This window comes from Stegostoma tigrinum, chromosome 3, assembly GCF_030684315.1.
Source record: "Stegostoma tigrinum isolate sSteTig4 chromosome 3, sSteTig4.hap1, whole genome shotgun sequence".
Classification (NCBI taxonomy): domain Eukaryota; kingdom Metazoa; phylum Chordata; class Chondrichthyes; order Orectolobiformes; family Stegostomatidae; genus Stegostoma; species Stegostoma tigrinum.
The window spans coordinates 16,736,189-16,759,781 of record NC_081356.1 but is presented as its reverse complement, the minus strand read 5'-3'; the positions used below and the strand labels follow the sequence as shown (position 1 = coordinate 16,759,781).

Sequence of the window (23,593 nt, the reverse complement as noted above, 5' to 3'; positions counted from 1 at the left end):
CAATGATGTGGAAAGCCAGTGTTGGACTCGGGTTGGCAAAGTCTGGAGGCACATGACACCACGTCACAGTGCAACAGGTTTATTTAAAACCACAAGCTCTCGGAGTGCTGCTCCTTTGTCAAATGAAGTGAAAACAATGTTAGACAACAAGGTATGGAGCTGGATGAACACAGCAGGCCGAGCAGGAAAGCTGATGTTTCAGGTCTCGACCCTTCATCAGGGTCTGGGCCCAAAATATCAGCTTTGCTGCTCCTAAGATGCTGCTTGGCCTGCTGTTTGTCCAGCTCCATACCTTGTTATTTCGGATTCTCCAGCATCTGCAGTTCCTATTATCTCCTGAATACAATGTTACAATGGTCCATTCAGAAGCCTAATAACAGCAGGGAAGGAGCTGTTCTTGAAGCTGTTGGTATGTGTGTTTGTATCTTTTGTATCTTCTGCTGGCAAAAGAGGTTGAAACAGATTGTAACTAGGGTGGGAGGAGTCTCTAACTGTGTGGCTGTCTTTCCAAGGCCGCGAGAATATCAATAGAGTCAATGGATAGAAGGTTGGTTTACATGATGGACTAGACTGTGTTCAAATGGTACAAGAAGTTAAATCAGTGAAGATAAAGAAACAACTGGTTAAGGATCAGCCAGTTGGGTCACAACGGGTCAAAGCAATTTTGGTTAAAGGGCAACAAGTGGAAGATTTCATTTGGCTTCCTCAACTCTGGCAGAAATCAAGCAAAGCCTCTAGTCCATTATGATCAGTTATGTTGGTATAAAGGAATTGTTCCATTCTGAGGACAAAATTGAGGTCTATGACTACAGTATTAATAGAAATGTTTCCCAGTCCTATCAACACTGAAGAGAGTTGAGACTGCAAAAATCAGCCGGTTCACAAGGAAAATAAAAACGTGTAGAGAGTGGATGAGTACTGTACCGTACTTGAGCTCATTTTTGATCTTCTATCTCCAGTCATTCAGATTGCAGTACAGCTTGATAAACACTTGGTGAAGACAGACTCCAGTTTGATGTCAGATGTCAAGAAGACACAAGCTCATCCTTAATATTTTGTTTCTTTGTCTCGTCAGTGTGAGTAACAGATCACCCCAAGCAAGAAGAATATCTTAATAGGCATGTCAGAGGAAGTGAATAGGCTGCGTCCACCAATGATCACTGAGGATGAGTGATAAAGGAGTTTCAATCTTATCTATATCTGTGTTGCAGATATGTTGCATACAGCCCCAAGGAAGCCATCACAGGTGGATTTTGACAGCCAGATACTGACAAAAAGATACTGTCTCTTTCAAAAGGCCGTCTGTTTTCTTTGAAGGAATTTCATGAGATTAAATGTCCTACAAAGATAGTATTGAAACAGATGTCTGTTTGAATAGAAAAGACATCTTCTGTGAAGGAAATCCAAAAGATTAATGGTTTTCTAGTTTGTACGGACTAACACAATTCTGTATCAAGAACAGAAACAAGGTCAATACCTTCAACACAGAAGCCAACCAATCTTCCAAATCCAAAGAGAATACATACTGGTTGCATAGTAAAATGGCCAGAGTGTCTGAAATACTAAAGTCAGAGACTTGGGGAGGGAGATGGGAAAGTGTAAATATAATTATATGCACCAATATATAAATATTAGTGATGGATGGAAAAGCATTGTATAAGGATGCAAGGGACTGGAAGGCTTAATAGTGAGGCTCGCAATAGGCACAGTCCAATATGATGATGATAATTGGCTCATTGGTGGAGAAATAGATTTGGACTTCAAAGAATGCAACTATCCCTCATAGCCTTAATACAATTATCTATTGTACCAATGTAGCTACAATGTAACAATGTACCTACTTAGAATCACATAATAAACTCTAGTTTAAGATAACAGCCTCTTCTTGTTGGAGTCCCAAGTGTTCTCCTCTACCACAGTAGACCAAGCTATCCCTGTAGATAATGAAATGTGAGGCTGGATGAACACAGCATGCCCAGCAGCATCTCAGGAGCACAAAAGCTGACGTTTCGGGTCTAGACCCTTCATCAGAGAGGGGGATGGGGTGAAGATGGAGAGAAAAGAAGATAGGTGGAGAGGAGAGTATTTTCTCTCTGTCTAGGCCGAAACGTCAGCTTTTGTGCTCCTGAGATGCTGCTGGGCCTGCTGTGTTCATCCAGCCTCATATTTCATTATCTTGGATTTTCCAGCATCTGCAGTTCCCATTATCACTGATACAATTTTAACCCCACTGCGAAGCCTCTTCCAGGGATGCCTAACCTGAAGAAGTTACCCTCCGGACCAACCTCAGGGAATCTCTCTCCCATTGCAACTCTCTTGTAATACTCTCATCTCCACCTATCTTCTTTTCTCTCCATCTTCGGTCCGCCTCCCCCCTCTCCCTATTTATTTCAGAACCCTCACCCCATCCCCCTCTCTGATGAAGGGTCTAGGCCCGAAACGTCAGCTTTAGTGCTCCTGAGATGCTGCTTGGCCTGCTGTGTTCATCCAGCCTCACATTTCATTATCTTGGATTTTCCAGCATCTGCTGTTCCCATTATCCCTGTAGATCCCTACCAGAAAATAGGATGGTGCTAGCAAATCAGCAAGCTGAGCTACATTGATGTTCCATCATACCACACCAGGGAGCAAGCTGAAATTTGAGACCATACGATACATGCAATTGGAGAGGCCGCTCGTATACCAGTGACCAGAGTGCAAAGAGATTTCCAATCCCTGTTAAGTGGTGGCAAGAGTTACAGAGATGAGATAGATAGCCAGTTTATTAGTGACGGCTGAGTTGTATCTTAGTCATGGCAGTAAGGAGTAGCTGCCTCACTTTTCTTTGGTGGTGGTCGTGGTATGGAGGGGACAAAGAAAAGAATAAGCTGTTGACAGAAGTGTGGAGCTGGATGAACACAGCAGGCCAAACAGCATCTCAGGAGCGCAAAAGCTGACGTTTCGGGCCTAGACCCTTCATCAGAGAGGGGGATGGGGTGAGGGTTCTGGAATAAATAGGGAGAGAGGGGGAGGTGGACTGAAGATGGAGAGAAAAGAAGATAGGTGGAGAGGAGAGTATAGGTGGGGAGGTAGGGAGGGGATAGGTCAGTCCAGGGAAAACGGAACACCTCTGCTCGGTTCGCAACAAACAACTGCACCTCCCAGTCGCGAACCATTTCAACTCCCCCTCCCATTCCTCAGGCGACATGTCCATCATGGGCCTCCTTCTGTGCCACAATGATGCCACCCGAAGGTTGCAGGAACAGCAACTCATATTCCGCTTGGGAACCCTGCAGCCCAATGGTATCAATGTGGACTTCACCAGCTTCAAAATCCCCCCTTCCCCCACTGCATCCCAAAACCAGCACTGTTCTTCCCCTCCCCTCACTGCATCACAAAACCAGCCCAACCTGTCTCTGCTTCCCTAACCTGTTCTTCCTCTCACCCATCCCTTCCTCCCACCCCAAGCCGCACCTCCATTTCCTACCTACTAACCTCATCCCACCTCCTTGACCTGTCCGTCTTCCCTGGACTGACCTATCCCCTCCCTACCTCCTCACCTATACTCTCGTCTCTACCTATCTTATTTTCTCTCCATCTTCGGTCCACCTTCCCCTCTCTCCGTATTTCTTCCAGTTCCCTTTCCCCATCCCCCTCTCTGATGAAGGGTCCAGGCCCGAAATGTCAGCTTTTGTGCTCCTGAGATGCTGCTTGGCCTGCTGTGTTCATCCAGCTCCACACTTTTGTCATCTTGGATTTTCCAGCATCTGCAGTTCCCACTATCAAAGAATAAGCTTGCATTTGCTTTGTGCCTTTCATGACTTCAGGGCGTCTTGCTTTATGGCTCATATTTTGCACCCAACATGGCTAACAGCCAATCGAGTACTGAAAAAGTGTAGTAAATGGTATAGTGTGGGGAAAAGAAGTGACGTGGGATCATTTGAAACCAAGTGGACAGGTATAGTGGCCTCTGCTTAAACATTTCGTCTGAAAAGCAGCATTTCAGATAAAGTGATATTCCTGCATATAAAGTCTCATTTTGTCTTAATTCTGGCACATGTGAGCTTCCCTTTAAATAAACACAATGAATACAAAGAAATGATGTAAAATAATGAAGTTTAGTAGTAATTGTTGGGATACTAGCAAAGAAAGTAGTGACAAAACTTTGCTTAGTTATTGAAAATTTAATGACAGAAATGGTTAAATAAAAGGGTAATGAGTGTACAATTGATTCAATTTAAGCAGTGGTGATATGCTGTCTAAGATGTGGTTTGGTTGTAAATATGAGATACCTTTTGGACATGTGAAAGTTAGCTTATTCAATAGGTTTCAAAGCTGAGTAGTTTGTACATGAAGCAGTCTTAAACTGGAAAATATTTAGAAACCAAGTGGCTTTGAATGAGTTATAAAACCATAGCTCAAACATAGTTCTTCCAGCTGAATATCTGGGAAAGTACGTTTTTTTTTTAAAAAAAAATGCCCTTCAGCTGTTTTCTATGGGTGACAGCTGCTATCTTTTGTATTACATTGCTCCTGCTGCTGCCCCTGAGCAAAGGCTTTTGTGACAGTAAAGAAAACTGCGCAGATTTGCTTAAAGTAGGATTTGGATATGACTGCATGACGTGCGCCCAATAGTGTGTGTGCAGCTGTACAGCGAGACAGCCCTGCCCAATTTTCATAAACTGCAGTGCCTGTAAAACCCTTGCCTGCTGCTTATTTGCTGGAACATCCGTGAACTACAGGACAGTCTAATACTCCCTCATGAAGGAAATATGACAGATGAGCAATGTAAGTCATATGCAGTTTGTGTTGCTCTTTTACTGATAAGAGAAAGCAAGCCTGATTGTGTTGTCTGTTGCATCTTTTGCTCATACTGTGTGGTGTGTAATTTTTCATGCAGTTTCTTTTGATCCCCAGTGTATAATGCCAGCTATATTGCGTATTTTCCTTGGTGGTGGGAGGAGCTTCAGGTCCAAGTGACTATGAGGAGCTCGAATAATAATTCTATTTAAATTCTAAAACATTTTAATTGTAACTGAATATATATTGTATAGAATAGATGCTGCTGCAATGATTGATGCAGTGCCAGTGAACAGATTTTTAAGATGGCTAAAGTGTTAATGTATTGGTAGACACTCAACAAAGAATTAATTGTTGTAGTTATTGTGTGTAAGCTTTAATGAAAAAGTCGGTACAAAATAATGTGTGACTAGGATGATTACTTAACCTGCTTAATAGTAATTGTGGGTTTGCATCTATGATTAAGTTGAAAAAGACTTATTGATTTGATTTGGAGCAGCTAGCAATGCATAATTGTCCAGCGGAGATTCACACGGATGATCCCTGGAATGGTATGTTTAACATATGATGAACGGCTAAGGATCCTGGGATTGTACTTGTTAGAGTTTAGAAGGTTGAGGGGAGATCTAATAGAAACTTACAAGATAATGTATGGTTTAGAAGGGGTGGACGCTAGGCAGTTGTTTCTGTAAGGCGGGGAGACTAGGACCCGTGGGCACAGCCTTTAAATTAGAGGGAGTAAATTTAAAACTGAAATGAGACGACATTTCTTCAGCCAGAGAGTGTGGGCTTGTGGAAATCATTGCCGCAGAGTACAGTGGAGGCCGGGACGTTGGATGCCTTCAAGGCAGAGATCGACAAATTCTTGATCTCAAATGGAATCAAGGGCTACGGGGAGAGTGCAGGGAAGTGGTGTTGAAATGCCCATCAGCCATGATTTAAATGGTGGAGTGGACTTGATGGGCCGAAGGGCCTTACTTCCACTCCTATGTCTTATGGTCTTATAATGTATTTCTCTGGAAAGCAGCAGTTTGGTTTATCATAATGTATTTCTCTGGGAAGCAGCAGTTTGGTTTATGTTTATGTATGTTAAACAATATGCATTTGCCATGTTTAATTACTTTGTTCATTCTGAATAACTTGTCTAAGGGCCGAACTTTCAAGAATTGAAAATATTAGGCTGGCTAGCATACCAGATTTCTGGTTGCTGATTGCGAGTCAGAGGGTAAATAGGGTTTAGGTCCAGCCCACAATCTATTGCTAAGGCTAGTAAAGAAGATTAAAATGCTCTTTGAGAGCTTGTTATGGTATTTTCGGGGGCAGACCAGTTCAGTAGAGGCAGATACACCATTGACGAGCCTTGTGGTCCTGGCTATCTCAAGGAATGTGATTAGGCCTCAAAAAATATGGATGATTGGCATATGAGGGGACTTGCGCCCAAGGAAGCCGGTGCCATTGACTCAGATGGCAGGGGCAGTCAACAGAGCAGAGGGTTGTCACTTCCTTCTGGAATCATGGGATCATGAAGAAGAGTCAACGCCAATGAGCACACACGAGGGATCAAAATGTGCAGAAGATCCTTTGCGGTGGGGACAAGGCTGTCAGGTTTACGGCTCAGTGGTGATGAGGAACCTTGGGAGTTCACGATTCAGTCCCAAATGAGTGAGTGACATGTAGAAGCACAGCTTTTATACCTGTGTGACTTTCCAGCATTACTCACCTGCCCAATTATTTGCATAAACACAGAACAATCTCTGGCTGCTACTAACAGGAGGATGTTTGTTTACAAGATCAGACGAACATCTAATTAACCTGCTCATGCAGATGTAAATTGTGACTTAGGTCTAGCAAAAGGGTGAGGGTGCATTGAAAATGTTTCTGTAATGGCTCTTAGCCAAGGTGGCTAAAGATTGAATACAGAGACATTCACTGAGGATTCAGGCCTATTGTTCCCAAGTCATTGAGAGTTCTTGAGGTATGTTGGAATGTTGAAGATATCTGGCTATTTTCAAATCAAGCCACCCCGATTTACACCCCCATTTCTGAAGAAGGGTCTCGGCCCGAAATGTCAAGCTTTCCTGCTCCTATGATGCTGCTTGGCCTGCTGTGTTCATCCAGCTCTACACCTTGTTATCTCAGATTCTCCAGCATCTGCAGTTCCTATTATCTCTGATTTAGCTGATGGAAGTTAATATGACTCACCAAAACAATGCCTGATTAGACAAGAGGTTTTGGAGAGCCTCCTTTCTGACTGCACAAGAAAATTTGACACTTGAGATGAAAAGTAATGATATAGTTGAATTATAAAGCTACTGCCTCTGATAAAAAGAGAGAGCTGCTGTGTTACAGGTTGCAGATTACTTTGCCTATTTCATCATGGATTAAGACAGTTTGCAACCTTAATCTCTTATTGAACTATACAAAACCTATTAAAACATCACCAAGTAAGAAACAAGATTGCCCAAGACCACCTTATTTAGAATGTCAATATGTTACTTGATGTCACTGTTTCATGTTCCCATCTTATTCTCACCCCCTTTGGCCTTGTTCCCTTTAGCCTCATCTTCTCCACCCTCCTCCCCCAAATCATTGTCACTTACCCTTGCACTCTTTGTCCAACATATATCCCACCTCATGCTTCCCACCTCACCTTTCCTGTCTACCCTTGCCCCCACCTAGTGCTTCCCCAGTTCCTCCTTTCTTACCCCTGCCTTATTCCTTTGTCTTCTTCACCCGCCCCCCCCCCCCCACCCCACCCCCACCCCCACCCCCACCCCCACCCCGTTACGGACACACCCCAATCATATCACCATCCAAAGGGAAGACATCTCTGTCTTGAATTATCTTTAATTAATGTCTATGATGCACTGGATAGTGATTTCCAAAGGCTCACAGCTGTGTGTGTGAGCAGTTCGTTCTTTATGTAACTCCTAACAGGCCAACTCCTTTTTTTGAGACTGTGACAACAAGTTTGAGACCCTCCAACCAAAAGCAAAAACCTTTTCAGGCTCGACCTTGTCATGCCCATTGGATAAAGTAGATTGAGAAGGTACAGTGTATTTGGATTTCAGAAAGGGATTTGATAAAATGTCACATTCAAGGTTATTACACAAGGTAAGAGTTCATGGCATTAGGGTGATTATATTATCCTGAATAGAGGATAAATAAATTAACAGAAAACAGAGATACGTTGACAAACTGTAACTGGGGCCTCATCTATTTATGATCCAAATTAATGACTTGAATGAGAAGAATGACTGTTAAAGCAAGATTTGCTGATGATACAAAGATATGCAACAGTACAAGTTGTGAGGAAAGTACGAAGAGTCTACAAGGGAATATAGATAGGTTAAGTGAATGGGAAAGATTTGACAGATAATGTTTAATATGTGAAAGTATGAGGCTGCGTTAAAGAAGAATGAAAGAACAGAACATTTTTTAAAATGGAGAGAGGCTGCAAAATGCTGAGTATCCTTGTACATTAAATGCAAAAGTTTAGTATACAGCTACAGCAAGTATTTAGGAAGTCAAATGGAATGTTAGCATTCAATATAAGGGGATTGGAATCCAAGAATAAAGAATTCTTGTGACAATTGTTCAGTGCATTGGTGATGCCACATTTAGAATACTCCATTCAAACTTGTTCACTTTACTTAAGGAGGGATATACAAGTGCTGGAAACAGTTCAGAGAAGTTTCAGTAGGCTGATTCCTGGTATGAAAAGATTCTCTCAACAGCAAGAATTGTGCAGCTTGAGCTCATACTCATTGGAGTTCAGATGAATGAAAGGTGAACTGATGGAAACGTAAGTCTCTGGGCTTGACAGCTTAGATGTGTAGAAGGTTGTTTTCTCTCATGCATACACCTATAACTTGGGGCATAGTTAAAAATAATGGATCTCACCTATGAGTCCAAGGTATGGGAAAATTTCTTCACTCAGAGGGATGTCAGTCTATGGAATTTTCTTTTGCAAAAGGCAGTGGTGGTTGAATTATTTGCATATATTCAAGATTGAGTTAGACAGATTTTTGATAAATAAGTGAATTGAACGTTGTGATGTAGGAAGGTGGAGTTAGAGCCACAGTTCAATTACCCATCATCTTATTGACTGACAGTGTGTGATCAAGGGGCCAAATGGTCTACTCTTCTGCCTATTTCTTATGTTCTTATCATCTTTAAATAAAGGAAAAGAGTCAGAGAGGTACAGAGACTGTGTTCCAGAGCTCAGGCACTGGGCCCCTGAAGGCACAGCAACTAATCATAAAGCAGTTATAATTTGGAACGTACAAGAGGCCAAATTTAGAGGAGTACAGATCTATACCTTAGATGCCATGGAAGGATTTGCACATGAGGATGAAAATCTTAAAGTAAGCATATTTATCACCATGAGCCAAATAGGCTAGTGAACAACAGGATGATCAGTGATTGAGACTTTGTATGAATTTAAAACATTGGGCAGCAGAGCTTTGGGTGGTCCCAAATATTCAGAAGATACAATGTGGGAGACCATCAGGAAGTGCATTGAAATAGTTTGTAGAGGCAATGAAAGCATGAAGGAGGATCTCAGCAGTAGATGAGAGCAGATAGGTGGGGAGGATGTCAGATGATATCATGGAGGTGGAAATCGACAGTCTTACTGATATCACAGTTAAGAAACATTGCAAGATTATCTCTGGGTCAAATGTGACTTCAAGACCACAAACAAACAGAATTCGAGTCTGAACTTAATTCTAACTGTTCAGCGTATCCTTCTATAATTAACACATCTTCTGTGTTGCGGATGTGTTTCGTCTTCCTTGTTTGTATATAATAGAAGATTTGTCTTGCACACAGGTCTTGTTTTCTGAATTTTTGTTCACTTTTTTGCAATCGTATTAACTACCATCTATCTGTGGTAATTAAGTAAAATATCTTATGACTTCTCCCATTTCCTGGTTGTGCAACCAGGTTATTGAAAAGAGAATAAAAGTTCTATAGAATTCCTGCAGTCTGATTGTGCCCCGGCTTTGATAATTGCTTCAGTGTTTGTGTGCAGCTTATAACCGTATTAAAAATATATTTGATTGCTTTGCTTATATAGACTGTATGCTATCTATTTTTAGAAATTCATGCTGAGAAATGTATTGTGTTTATGGTTTGTGGTTTATGCTGTAGTTTTGTGAAAGTTGAAGACTGGTTCATCATGTCAAAAGTGAGAAAGATGTAAATGTTCTCATTGTGTTGAGTAATGTCCTGTTGCATTGTCACTGCCATGGTTGGATTGATTTAAAACTTCATTAGGTTTTGTTTTCATTTATTCTTTCATGGGATGATGGCATTGCTGGTAAAACTAGAATATGTTCCTGATCCTTAATTGCCTATTGAATTGTGTTGCTAGCTATGCCATTTTAGAAGGCAATTAACAGTCAACCACATTTTTGAGCCTGGAATTGCATGTCGGCTAAACCATGTAATGGCATATTTCCTTCCCTAAAAGATATTAATGAACCAGCTGGACTTTTGTAAGAATTAATATTGTCATGGGCATCATTAGTGAGCTTGCTAACTTTCCATTTCAGAGTTTTTACTAGAATTCAAATCAGATTCAAACTAATTCAAATACCATCATTTGATTGAACATATTTCCCCAAAACATATACCCTTTCCCATATACCCTTCATCCTTTCCATTAATGTTGCAACAAACCTGTTGGGAAGATTTTACTGTTAGTTGACTTTCAGATTTTAGACTCTGGTATTTGGTCATGTCTTTCGATAACCTTTCATGAATTCCAATTATGTGCAGAATGCTCATCCATTGCCAGGAAGGTTTACTATTTATTTTCTATTATAATAGGGCTGCCCAGATGGACTTGAAGAGTGCCTTGGAGGAATGCAACATTGCACTGAGTTTATTCTTAAATAACAAATTCTCTGAAGCTTTGGATTTACTGCGGCCTTGGTAAGAATTTGCATTAAATGATGTGTGTTTCAGTCTATAGTTCTGCATTCCCTCAAATAAATTTATAAAGAATTTGGGGTGCTTTCCTGCCCAACCAGTTACCTGCAATAATGGCATAGGTCTTAAGACTTTTATAAGAAAATAAAGTTAACCTTCAAAGTATAGACCTTGTCCTTGACAAGAGAAAATAACCATATTTATATGAATTTCAAGCGCTTTGATAAATTATCATAAAAAAAACTTGTTTGGACCTCCCAGACATTTCTTCTTGACTTCACTTTTAAAAGGGTGGCCGTAACCTCTAGAGCTTCAAATCTGGGTGGTTAAATCTGTTACATTGCTCCTGTTAAATTTCAGGGGAGAAACCAAAGAAGATATTTGTCCTGCTGAAGGAGAAATCAGGAACATGTTTAATGAATTTGACTGTTGCTTGTTACTGTCTTTCCCCTGTAATAATTTGGAATGATCCACTGATGAAAGGTTAGCTCAGTTGGCTGGATGGCTGGTTTATGACACGGTTATATGCCAATAACAAGCGTTCAGTTACCACACTGGCTGAGGTCACCATAAAGGACTCTTCTTCTCAACCTCTCCCCTTGCCTGAGGCTTGGTGAACCTCAGATTAAACCACCACTAGTCATCTCTGTAATGAGAGAGCCGCTGTATTGTCTGGCAAAATTGTGGTGACTTTAGCTTACCTTTTATGGTGAGAATTGTTTCTCATGCAGAGGACCTAGAAGTTAGAGTTTTTATGCAAACCTCTTTACCGTGTACCTTTTAGCAGGAAGCCTGATTGATAGGATTGACTTCCCGATCAGAGGGAGTACTTAATATCAATATACTCAAACAATGAAGGCCATCAATTTAACTAGGACAAGGTAATCATAGTAGCCCAAGCCAAACTTAGACACGCACGGGAATTCCTGGAGGCATGGTTCTCCACCCGTAATACAATCAACAAACACATAGGAAGTGCTCCACAACAGTCCAAAGAACATGTTCTGTCCCAGAAAGCTCCTTGGTACAGGACTGAATTGGAATTTTTAAATATATTATCAGAGACTTATATTTATATTTGTACAGTTTTGTATTTATTTACAAGAGTTACATATTGTAAGCATACAGCTTCTACCCCTAACAGCCCACTGTTTTACTCGCCCTCTTTATTTAAGAGGCTGAAGTTATGTACTTTTTGTATAAAATTAATCACAATTAACGTGCAATCAACAGAGCAGGCTGCAGAATTAAGTTATTTAGATTCCAAGTCTCCAAATCTTGCTGGGGTTAAAGAAAAATGTGCAATCCCAGGTCCCATGGGCTTTGGGATTAGAGGGTCCCTATGGTGGTAAGCGGCAGTGGAGCGATGAACGCCTGCTGCAAAGAGTCAGCCATGGCTACATCTTAGCTGCTGTGCCAAAGCTGCCCTTCTCCTCCATGTCAGAATCCTAAGAATAGCCAGGGTATCCTTATCATACTCACCCTCCTCAGGGTGTAGCTTGGTGATGTGCTTCAACTCCTTCCAGTTATAGGGTCTTCTGCTGTGCAATGTGTATCGCAATTTATTGTTCAGACATCCTAATGAGAGAATATTTTAAAGCTCCACTGAGTTGTCCAGGCGCATTTTGAGAATGTTAAAACCCTGTTCTATTGGGCAGTTGCGGCACAGTGGTAGATGCCCCTACCTCTGGGCTAGAAGGCCTGGGTTGAAGTCCTACCTATTCCAGAGATATGTCATAACACATCTGAACAGGTTGATTAGAAATATCTACCCTGGTTTATTGTACTCTGGGGGTCATGACATGGCTATTTTTGTAGTTCAGTTTATGTTCCATTTGCAATCGCCTAGAGGAGGTCATCAGCCACACCCTTCGTTGATAGCCTTTGTCCTCTGGATTCGCATCATGGACGTGTGTAGGTGCTCAAAAGAGCTGAGAAATTTGGGATTTTCTCAGCAGGAATGTTTGTGACATTTACCAGGATGCTGTCATCCTCTGAGATCTGCAGGAATATCTTGCTGTGACCACGTACCATCTGGTCTTACAAGGAGTGGAAGGACCTTCTGATCACAGAGGTGTCAGGTTGACGAGTTAGAGTTCCTATTGCAAGTAGGAGAGTTAGTATAACGTGAAAATCTCAATGGTCTGGTGATCTAGAAGCCCAGACTAATGCTCTTGGGCAAGGAGGGATTTGAGCCCAACATAGCTTTTGGAATTTGAATTCAGTTTATAGATCGGGAATTTCAAGCTCACCTCGGTCATGAGCTCTGTGAAACTGTCATCTGTGTTTCTTAAAAAAAAAGCCATCTGATTCACCAATATCCTTAAGGGAAGGAAATCCGGCATTCTTTCTTAGTCTGTCCTACATGTGACTCAAGACCCACAGAAACCTGGTTGACTGTTAACTGCAGTCTGAAATGGCTAGTAGTCCACATAGTTCAAGGGTAGTTAGCAATGGTTGACAAAGGGTTGGCTTTTCCAGCAATACCCACATCTCTTGAAAAAATAAATTTAAAATAATGCTGATGCATCTTTGGCCCCCCTGCACCTGAGGAAAGCCTGCTAATGGTGTAAAATTCTGACTTTTCTACCTTAATGCAGCTGTTAATGAACTGATATTCTCAGTAGGTTTCCAGCTGAAATAACTTGATCCAGAACTGTGGCAGTTTAGACAGCCACTGGCAGAGCATGAGGATGATTGACTCTGGTTCAAGCTGTTGTACCATGCCACATATATTGGTGAACCAACTTCCATGTCAGTTTCAGTGATATTTGGGGGTAGCCCTTGCCTTGGTAAAACCTGGTCATTGTCCTCCTCTTCCTCTGGCACGCACTGAACTGCCCCTAACTTGTAGTCTGGTATATCCCTCTGCCGTCCCATTAGTCACATGCCTGTGTGGCATAAAAATGTGAGGGTGTCACCTCATTTTAGCTCAATGTGCCCTGCTCCCTTCTCTGGCACACTCTCTTTCATGTAATTTTGATGTCGGAGTCAGTGGAATAAAAGATTTTGCCTTTACTGAGTCACCAGCCCCACTCATTATTACCCTGAGGTGACTGACACACACCGATGATTGAGTTTTTGCCATTCTATGGAAATGCTGCAATTTTCTAGTAGTATCCAAAGGAGTCTCTGGACCTGTCTAAAAGGATTGCCAGTGTCTGTGAAGAATTCTGCAAACTTTAGACCTTCTCCTAATAAACCAAAAGCATACATCACAACTGTTATATATGCAGCTGCCCCTCTGAACTGTGCATGTCAAAAATTGGACACCCCAGATTCAATCCTCCTAACCCAGTGAAAATGATGGGTGCAGTGTTCAGCAATAGGATTTATGGCTTCACCACTCTGGCACTATTTTGATTGAGGTGGTGATGATTTGGTTTTAATTCAGACATTTGAAATTATGCCTGAGTACCCAGCTTCAGATCTTTAATATGCTTTAAGAAGTACTGGGTTACAACACAGAAGCACCTGACTTCACACTTCTGTCCTAATGTTTTCTGTTTCCTGTCACTTTATCCAATTGTATATCCATTCAGCCACTGTCCCTTTAATCAATGTCATTCAACTTTGATAACAAGTCTGTCAGGTGATACCTTGTCAAACATCTTTGATGAAAGTCACTAGCCATAACAGCAAACCACAATACCCTCTCCAACCTCCTCTATTACTTCGTCAAAGAATTTAACCAAGTTAGACAAACAATATTTGCCCTTAATAAGTCTAAGTTTTCTTTCATTTATTAGCCCATATCTTTTATTGAACAAGTTTAGCTTTGTCCTTGACTATTGCAACACCACTGATTTGAGATGCCCGGGCTGTTGTTTCCAAGTTAATGCTTTTCTCTTAACAGGCATTTTAAACTACAAATTGAATTTGTGGCCCTCGTCTGAACCATTTCTAAAGTTTCAATATCTCCCATCACTTGACAAGACTAAAACTGGACAAATTATTCTAACTGAGACCGAACCAAAGTCCTGTACCAGGACACACTGGCTTAGTTTGTTATATTGTGAATTATCTTCCACTGGAACCTCTGAGCACCCTGTCCTGCCATAATATTAAGAACCACAACCCTGGTGTTTTTAAAACCAGAGCACAACAAGCAAATGATTTATTCTGTAGCATCAGGGAAGATGTTGTTAAAGCCATAAATTGCAATGTTACCAATCTGATTCACCCACATGTTGAGTTTAGGTAATTGTACCTTGGATTGAAGTATGCTTTGCTCTCTTTTGATGTTAAGTATACAAAATTCCAAGTTGTCTCTCCGATTATATAGCTCAAATACTTGAAATAAATTTTCTCGTGTCACCTTCAAATAACCCATTGGTCGGTGATGATAAAACATATTTGTTTATACATGTTATTGATCGTATGAACTGGTAGATTTGTCCATGGTGGAGTGGCACAGTGGGTCAGTGGTTAGCATTGCTGCCTCACAGCATCAGGGATCCAGGCTCGATCCCTTTGACCTTTTACTGATAAATTCTGTGTCTGAAACTACCTCTCTCACTAACACTGAAGGAGGAGTGAGGCTCCAAAAGCTTGTGTTTTGAAATAAACCTGTTGGACCATAACCTGGTGTCATGTGATTTCTGACCTTGTCCACCCTAGCCCAACATCAGCACCTCCATGTCTATGATTAAATAAATAGGATGCTTCCTCCATTTCAGCTATGGCAAGTTGGGGATATGGAACTCTGTCATTTTCCTTATTGACTTCTTGATTTAAAATGGAATAAGATTGCTGTGCAATCTGGCATAGAACCGATAGATTTAGGGCAAATAGTCTACACCTAGAAAATGAATGGGGAAATTAAGCAAAGGTTTGTGAAAGAAATTAAAGTGAACCATCTGTAATTCAACCGTGATTGGGCCAAATTTACCCAGTACAAGCTCACCTTTTCCTCATGGAGCAATGTGTGGATTTTTGTTCCTCCAGCTGTGTAACTAGTTGTTTCTAATACAGGTCCAAAGACAGCATGTACCATGCCCTGGGTTACAGCACTATGCATGCAATGCAGGCAGCCATGACTTTTGAGCAACAAGATATCCTTGCAGCCATTGGAACAATGAAGGATGCATTACAAACTTGCCAGAGGTGAGTTTTACAGTGACCTGCTGTAATGTACCAAACATTTTATGACTTGGACTGCTAAAGAAGTGTTAATACTGTAGAAGTCATCCACGGTTTGTTTGCACACTGCCACAGTTTGTTGTGAGTGTTTTTTTAAAAAATTCTTTTTTTTTCCCATTGCTTTCATATTTATACCATAGAATGGGAATCACATAGTAGATGGAAGGGGTATTCATCCATTCTGCCGAATAGAAAACTTCCTTTTAACAGCCCGATTTCTAAGATTCATTTTTGGATGTCACTGGTGTTTTGTTTTGAATGTAGAAATTATCCATGCTGCTTTGCTGGTTTCAAACTCTGGTTTAAAGTGATAATGCATCAGTTGATTGTGAAAGACTAACCCATTGCCTTAGATTTTACTTGAGTGTGGATTAAGTAAATTAAAAATTTCTAACATGTTGATTCCTGAATATATTAAGTCAAACAGACTGCTTGCTGAAAAGTCATTATCAATAAATTACAATAATGTCTTGCTTATATTTTCTGGTTTTGCTTGAGATTCTGCAATCATATGTTCTTTATGCGAAATTAGAACACTGTATGTTCCTGGCTATAAGAAGTTAATTGTATCTATGTTTTAAGTGTGTTGGAGGTTCATCCTTTCAAAAACTCCTATAGGAAGAATGTTATTAAACTGGAAAGGGTGCAAAAAAAATTTACAAGGATGTGACTGAGACTGAACGGTTTGAGTTATAAGGAGAGGCTGGAAAGGCAGAGACTTTTTTCCCTGGAGCGTAGGAGGCTGAGGGGTGACCCTTTGCAGGTTTATAAAATCATGAGGGCCATGATAAAGTGAACAGCAAAGATCTTTTTCCCAGGGTAGGGGAGTCTGAAATTGGACGGCATAAGTTAAACATGAGAGGGGAAAGATTTAAAAGGGTCCTGAGGGGCAACTTTTTTGTGCAGAGGGTAGTGCATGTGTGGAACAAGCTGCCAGAGGAAGTGCATAGGCTGGTAGAATTACAGCATTTAAAAGGCATTTTGACAAGTACCTGCTTAGGACAGGTTTAGAGGGATATGAGACAAATGCAGCAAAATGGGACTAGTTCAGTTTAGGAAACTTGGCCAACATGGACAAATTGGGCCAAAGGATCTGTTTCCGTGTTATATGACACTATGACTCTAAATGTCTATGAACAGTAATATTTGAGGTAATCAAAATGCAGGCTAACAGAGGTTAAATTCAGTAAGTTATTCTCTTGGACATTGTCATTCATTTGTGAAACATTAAAGAAATCAAAGCCAAAACAGTAATATTACAACCAATGGTTGAAAGGAAAGCCTCCTTTGAACAACAAATAAAATTATTCTTCTTAATTCCCTCAAATTAATCCAAAGTGATAAATTCAAACTGTTACTCAGACTCAGCACAGCTTTCAGAGACAGAGAGAAAAAATTTCAATACAAATTTTATTCCTAAGTACTGAAAGCTTAGACAACTAGTTAAGACCATCTTTAACTTTACAGTTTCTCATTTTAAGTAAACCAGACACACATGTTTAATACTTTATTCGTTGTAGGCCGCATGAGCTTTATTTCTCAAGGTACAAATCTATGCCTGTTCCAAACATTTTGAAACTTAGATATCCGTAGGTTGGGGCACATAAGTTGGATTAGAATGATGGAGCACAGCAAGAGGCCATTTGGCCCATCATATCCCTGCCAGTACTTTGACAGAGCTATAAAATCAGTCCAACTCCTGTTCATTTTTACTGTATTCTTACAATTTTCTATTCTTCCAGGTATTTATCCAATTCCAATTTGAAAGTTATTGCTAAATCTGCCCTCCATCCCTTCAAGCCGTGTATTCTGTAAACAGTTCTTTTCCTTGAGTCACATCTGGCACTTTTGTCAATTACTTTGGTGTGTTCTTTCTTTACTGGCCGATCTACCACTGGAAACAGTGTTCTTCACTCATGTTTCGAAACACTGTTATTTCTCACCTTAACATTGCTGTGGTAAGGAGAACTACCCCAGTTTGTATCAGCTTATCTCCAATACTATTTTGGAAAATCTCTACTGCACTCTCTTTAAGGCCTTGATATCAGCTGGTAGTTGGCATCTATATTTTTGCCCTCCAAAACCCAAGGCCATTCAGTCCATCATAAATGTGTTAGTGTTTCCTTGCTTTCTTTCCTTCACCTTCTCAAAAGGATGATCTGCACAGGGAGGGCACAAGATGCCAGCATAATGTAATGAAATTACTTTCTTTTGAGCTTTGTTAGTAGCACTGTTGCCTTGACATTCCTGCTTTTTGGGACTGTGACCGAAATACAGATGGTAGAAAGTTGAGAAAACAAATGAAATTAAGGTATTTATAAAACAAAATGAGCCTGTTCCTAAGTATGTTTTGGCAGCTCATCTAACAGATATATTCAGTAGCATTTTGCACTTGTCCTTGATTTCTATCTCTGCATCTCCTTTTTGCATCCATTTAACTGGAACAAATAACGAAAAGCATTTTTTTCTCCCACATTTCTATTTTTGCTTTCCTACTCCACAAGATCAAGGTAAGAACATTTAAATATATTTTATTTCTTGATTATTTCCATAGACTGTTCAGCCTCTTGATCTTGAACCTCCTAATCTGAAAATCCATGTTCAGTGGTTTCACTTTCCGTCATCCTGAGCTCACGCTCTGTCCAACTTTTCAAACCGTACAACATTAATTTGACGTTTCACAGACACTTCCAACTAGTACCTTGTTTCGCACTTTGGCCTTGACCTTCCAGCCTTATTGGTCTGGCCTATGAACGTATATACCCTACCCATTTTTTCGAGCAATGGATGGGAGGGGAATTTTAATCTAAAGCACATCAGGTGTGCTGGGTGGAGTTGGAGGACTTGGTTTGGGCTGGGCGGAGGAGTTTGAAATCTGTACCCAAACCCTTCTTCAACCTGCCCTTTTCTCACTTTAACTGAAGCTAGTGGATGAGATACTGGCCTATCCGCCGGAGTTTGGAATGTTTATATATGATAATCAAGACTGTGAATCTCATTACCATTCACTTTCCCACAGTTTCTGTCATATTTGCACAGCAGCTCTCATTATTTCTTATTATTCAGAAATTTTATTATGAAGATCAAATAAGCCTCTGATGGAGAAAGTTGATAACGTCCATTAGTGGTCTGATGCTCAGCAAATACCGTACGGTCAAAAAAAAGTGCCAAAGATAACAGCAGTGTTGCTTTCTTTGTAATAAAATTAATACTGACAGATATATCATAGATAATCCTTCATGACGAATTTTGCTAGAGACTGTCATCTAAAATAATACAGTTCTTAACATTTTGACCACATTATACAGTATTTTGTAGATAATTCTTTTGGTGTATGTAATACTTTGCCAATTCATGAGATGATCTCATCCAAAAATTGTTCTCATTTTCATTGGTGTGTTTGACTTTAGTTTTGACTTATTAAAGCTGAGGACTTTATCGTCAATCAGATGTATTTGTTTTGGCTCTTAAGTTTTAAACCCAGAGTGCTTCCCACGTTCATTTCAGTCAAACTGTTGAGTAATTTGTCCTGCTACCAAACAAGCCAAAACTAGAGCATTGTTTCTAGTGCATGAGTTTTGGCAATGAAGCAAGCTACATGTCTGAAAGACCCCTTTCAGTAGTTTTGAGATTTACTCATTTCCTAGACACAGCAGAAGTGACAAAGCAGCATACGGCTTAATGGTGTGGAAATTGAATCCAAACTGCGACAGTTATGCAGGGAAGAAGCTTATGTTAAGGGTCATTCCACCTAGTCTCAGGGCCATAACCACTTCTAAACAGAACTCAAATGAAAGGAACCTTTGCGAAGATCAATTTTCAGTTTGGCTCTCGTACTAAGAACACCTGATCACCTTGGAAATTATAGCACATGCATTCTACTGAATAATTCAGTTTTTTGTCAAGCCATCTCTAAGAGCCTGGCGGTCTCATCTATCCACTGTCCTTATATTTTGAGGAATTGGTGTTATGGATTCTTAGTTTATTCTTTGGCAAGATATACAAAAGCCAGACAGAATTAAAATGAAATTAAAATGTAAAGCGTTTTAAGTGTTCTTTACTTTTTTTCGCAATGTTACTTGTAATACTTAGCATAACAAATGCCTAGCCACCTGCTGATTATTCTAAAATTCTGGTGTACATTTTAAATGAAAACTTCACCTGGTAACGATTAGACTAAATCAGGAAGCAGTGTGCCCACTTACATGTGCTCAGTTACATGTCTAAAGGCTGAAACCCAAGTAAGTTGCTATATTTTTATGTAAAGGCATTGAAATACTGGCCCAGCTCCATAAAGGATGGTGAGACTGATAGAAACTTCACCATTGGTGCAGGCCAGTTGACACCATGATTGTTATAGCCTTAATTCTACATCGTGGCTACTTAGTATCATCCGAGCTAGTACGGGCATGAATAGCTGAATGGCCTCCTGCACAGTAACAAATCTGTTATTTCATCATTGGCCACCATCCTTTCTTTAACAAGATGCTAAAGTTGCAGATTGCACTTGAATTATTGCTTAGCTAGTGTCTAATAGAGGACATTCTCTGTACTTAATGTCTGCAGATATTAGAATTCTAATGTGTATTTTTATCTGCGCTTCTGTTAAGACCTATGTATGTTTATTTTGATTCACTCTGTTGAAAGGTTTATCTCTCTGTTCTTTAATTTCATTTCTCAGTTCTTTATTTTCCACTCTCTTCATGCTACTTCATATTTACCTGCATCAAACTATAATCTGCCCACCCACTGACCTGTGCCTTTCTACATTCCTTCTTATGGTTTTCTAAGCACTCTTAATCTGGCCTTAGCAGCAAATTTTGATAATTCCTTCATTCTCATATCCAAATTACCTGTTTTCAAACAGAGAGAAAGGTTTTCCAGCACATTTATTGGCATGCCTCTAAGACAGATTTTGTAAAGTTGTGAACTATTGATTTATTCCCGTTCTATGTTCAGTCCTTCAGCTATCCTTCTATTTGTAATTCTCCATTCAAAACACATGGATGTCGTGTGTGACATCATGTCTGTTCTGTTGGTATTTGCGAAACATTTCTTGTAAGTTTAACATACCACACTGATTTGAACATTTTTCACGGTTTATTCATTGCTCCTGGATCCAAATTGCAGAGCATCTTATCTTACGTCATTGTTGGAATGCCTTAATAGTACAGATTGCAGTTTTCAACAAGAAGGCCCACCAAACCATCTCTGGACAATGGGGCTTAAAGCAACAGTGTTTAAGCATTAAAAAGCAACCTTTGCAACAATACCCATGCGCTGACAATGGATTAAAATATGTACCATCCGGTGTTTCACGGTTAACGGTTAATGACTCCATTCCATTCTCCCATGATACTTCGCACGTCAGCCCCCCCCCCCACCAAAAAAAAACCCAGTGGGTAATTTCAAGATCTGGAACTAGTGGAAATGGTCATCAAGTGCTGGGAGAGGCAGGAAAGAAGGAGATAACCCTGTATTTCACTCAGTTCCCTTTATTTGTATGCTTCCTCTGGTTTACAATGTTCATTCTGTTGAAATTATTACTTCTGTAGAGTTCATAAGCTTGTAAAAGATCTTGTCAACTTCCCTTTTGCAAAATCTATGGGATTTTAAACATACAAACAAAAAGCAGGAGTAAGCCACATTCAACATTTCGAACCTGTTCCACCATTCAATTAGATATCAGCTGATTTCATTGTAATCTCAAATCCATATTCTCACCCACCGCAGATGTTTGAAGCCTGAGGTTTGTGCCAGCCAACTCTAACTTCACTTCCCCACTTCCACTTCCTCATTTAGTTTACCTGTAGACCATCACAGCATCACCTCAACTGCTCCTCGAGTAAATGCACGTGTTATAAGCTTTGGTATTTACTGATATGCTGAGGTTTGAGAGCAATAGTGATTGATGCCTGACTGCCTCTCTGAGTTCAATCTCAAATTGATCTGAAGTTCTGACCTTCAGGCATGCTGTTCTTTTAACATTTTTCATTTGACAAATACTGCCGATGAACATCCTTCTAATTAGCAAAGGTTGAAGTTACTTCCCTTGATGTCCTAATTCAGTCTTGCATCATCTACAAGGGCCTGTCTATTTAAAAGCATTTGATGACTTTGTTAGTTCCTAATTATCACTTCATGAAATTATAATAAATCTGCTTGAATCATTGTGTGGTGTAACACAGCTGGATATGGCAAGGTTTTTTTTCCCCACAATTTTAATATGCTTTTCTCAGAATAAGGAAAGGCTGACTTTATAGAGTAACTCTTCCAAATCTGTGCCGTTCCAAAGAATGGGAGCTCATGATTGGAATTTTCCCAAGCAGCAGATGATCAAATCTAATCATGGGATGAGAGTCATGGTCAGCCTGATAAAAGCTCTTGGATCAGTTTAATGTAGGGAATATCAAGGGATATTGCTTTGTGTCTTCTCTCACTTTATGGAGCAACTTCAGTCAGAAGCATGAAGTAGGGTGCTAGCTCAATAGGTCTCACCATCTTAGGTGAACAAATGCTAAGGAAATAGTAGCATAGTTGTTATTGGTCCTGGAAGATTAATCCAGAGGTCATGAGTTGAACTCTTAGCATGGTAAGTGTGGTTTTATTTAACTGATCTGAGAACAAGTGGACTAGCATTGAAGTTGTTTGTTAAAATACCCAACTAGTTCATCATTGTCTCCAGGAAGGAACTTATTATTTCTGCCTAGTCTTCCCTATGTCGATTTCAGTTCAATACAACATAGGCAACTAAGGATGAGTAATACATGGATCAAAGTTGCTTACATCTGAAAAAAAAAGGAAATGGAGATGCAACTCAGATGAATTCTCCAAACCAGTCTAGTGTGGGGCATGCTGTTTATTAGTGAGAAACCCTGAAGAATGATGGTATGGGGGAAAATGTAAGTAAGGATTATGCACTTGACCACTGATTAGGATTCAGCAACTGACAGGAACACATTCTTGATGGTGTTCCAGATTCTGATCATGGATAGTACACCCAAATCAGTAATCTGTCGAGAACGAAAAGCCCCCCCCTCATCTCCAAGGAACACACCACCCTGACTTAGACATATGTTGCAGTCTACTCATGTTTGTTAGGTTAGAGGCCTGGAGCACCCCATCTAACAACTATGGGAGAGTACCTTGGCCACACAAACTGTAGCAGCTCAAGAAGGCCCACTGTGTCACTTCCTCAATGACAACTGGGAATGGAAGATGTGTATGTCTGATGCAGTGTCTGATATTGGAAGGAAACTTGTGGAAGACAATGCATATTGAGCTTTAAAATCTACTTCTTAAAGAAAACAATAAAAAAGGAATGGAATTTCTTCATAAAATGAAATTTGTTTAACTGAAGGCTGTTGCTCCATCAAACCTTTCAATGAGCTTTCTAAACAAAAACTGTTTTGCCCAGGTTTCGAAAGAAGAATTCTGTTGTGGAGTCATTGTCGCATTTAGTTTCAAAACAAGGGTCTGATCAACTGACAGAAGGTACAGTATAACTTTGGTTTAAATATTTGAAAGCTACACTGATGACATGGTAGTTTGGAGACTAGGAATATGAGGTGTCAAGAAGTTTAAGTGTTTGGGGTGAAACATATTGTAGATTTAAACAGGTGAGAATTATTAAGCTATAAAAGTGTCAAAAATGTATGGAATGACAGTTACTAATTGTGGTAGGAAGATATATGGCCAGTGGCAAATGAATTTATATGATTTTAAAGAAAATTAT

At 40.1% G+C, this 23,593-nt stretch overlaps 1 protein-coding gene across 3 annotated transcripts in view; it reads left to right on the top strand.

Moving 5' to 3' along the window:
- Positions 1-23,593, top strand: part of LOC125450685 (tetratricopeptide repeat protein 39B) — a 103,011-nt gene that overhangs the window by 38,174 nt on the left and 41,244 nt on the right. For 2 of the 3 annotated variants that reach the window (XM_059643520.1, XM_059643518.1), the window contains exons 3-5: positions 10,615-10,719; positions 15,691-15,822; positions 23,276-23,352. In XM_059643520.1, coding sequence (XP_059499503.1) covers positions 10,615-10,719; positions 15,691-15,822; positions 23,276-23,352 — 314 coding nt within the window. Of the gene's footprint in view, positions 1-4,655; positions 4,768-10,614; positions 10,720-15,690; positions 15,823-23,275; positions 23,353-23,593 lie in introns of those variants that run through there. The other variant, XM_059643521.1, reaches the window with a different exon arrangement.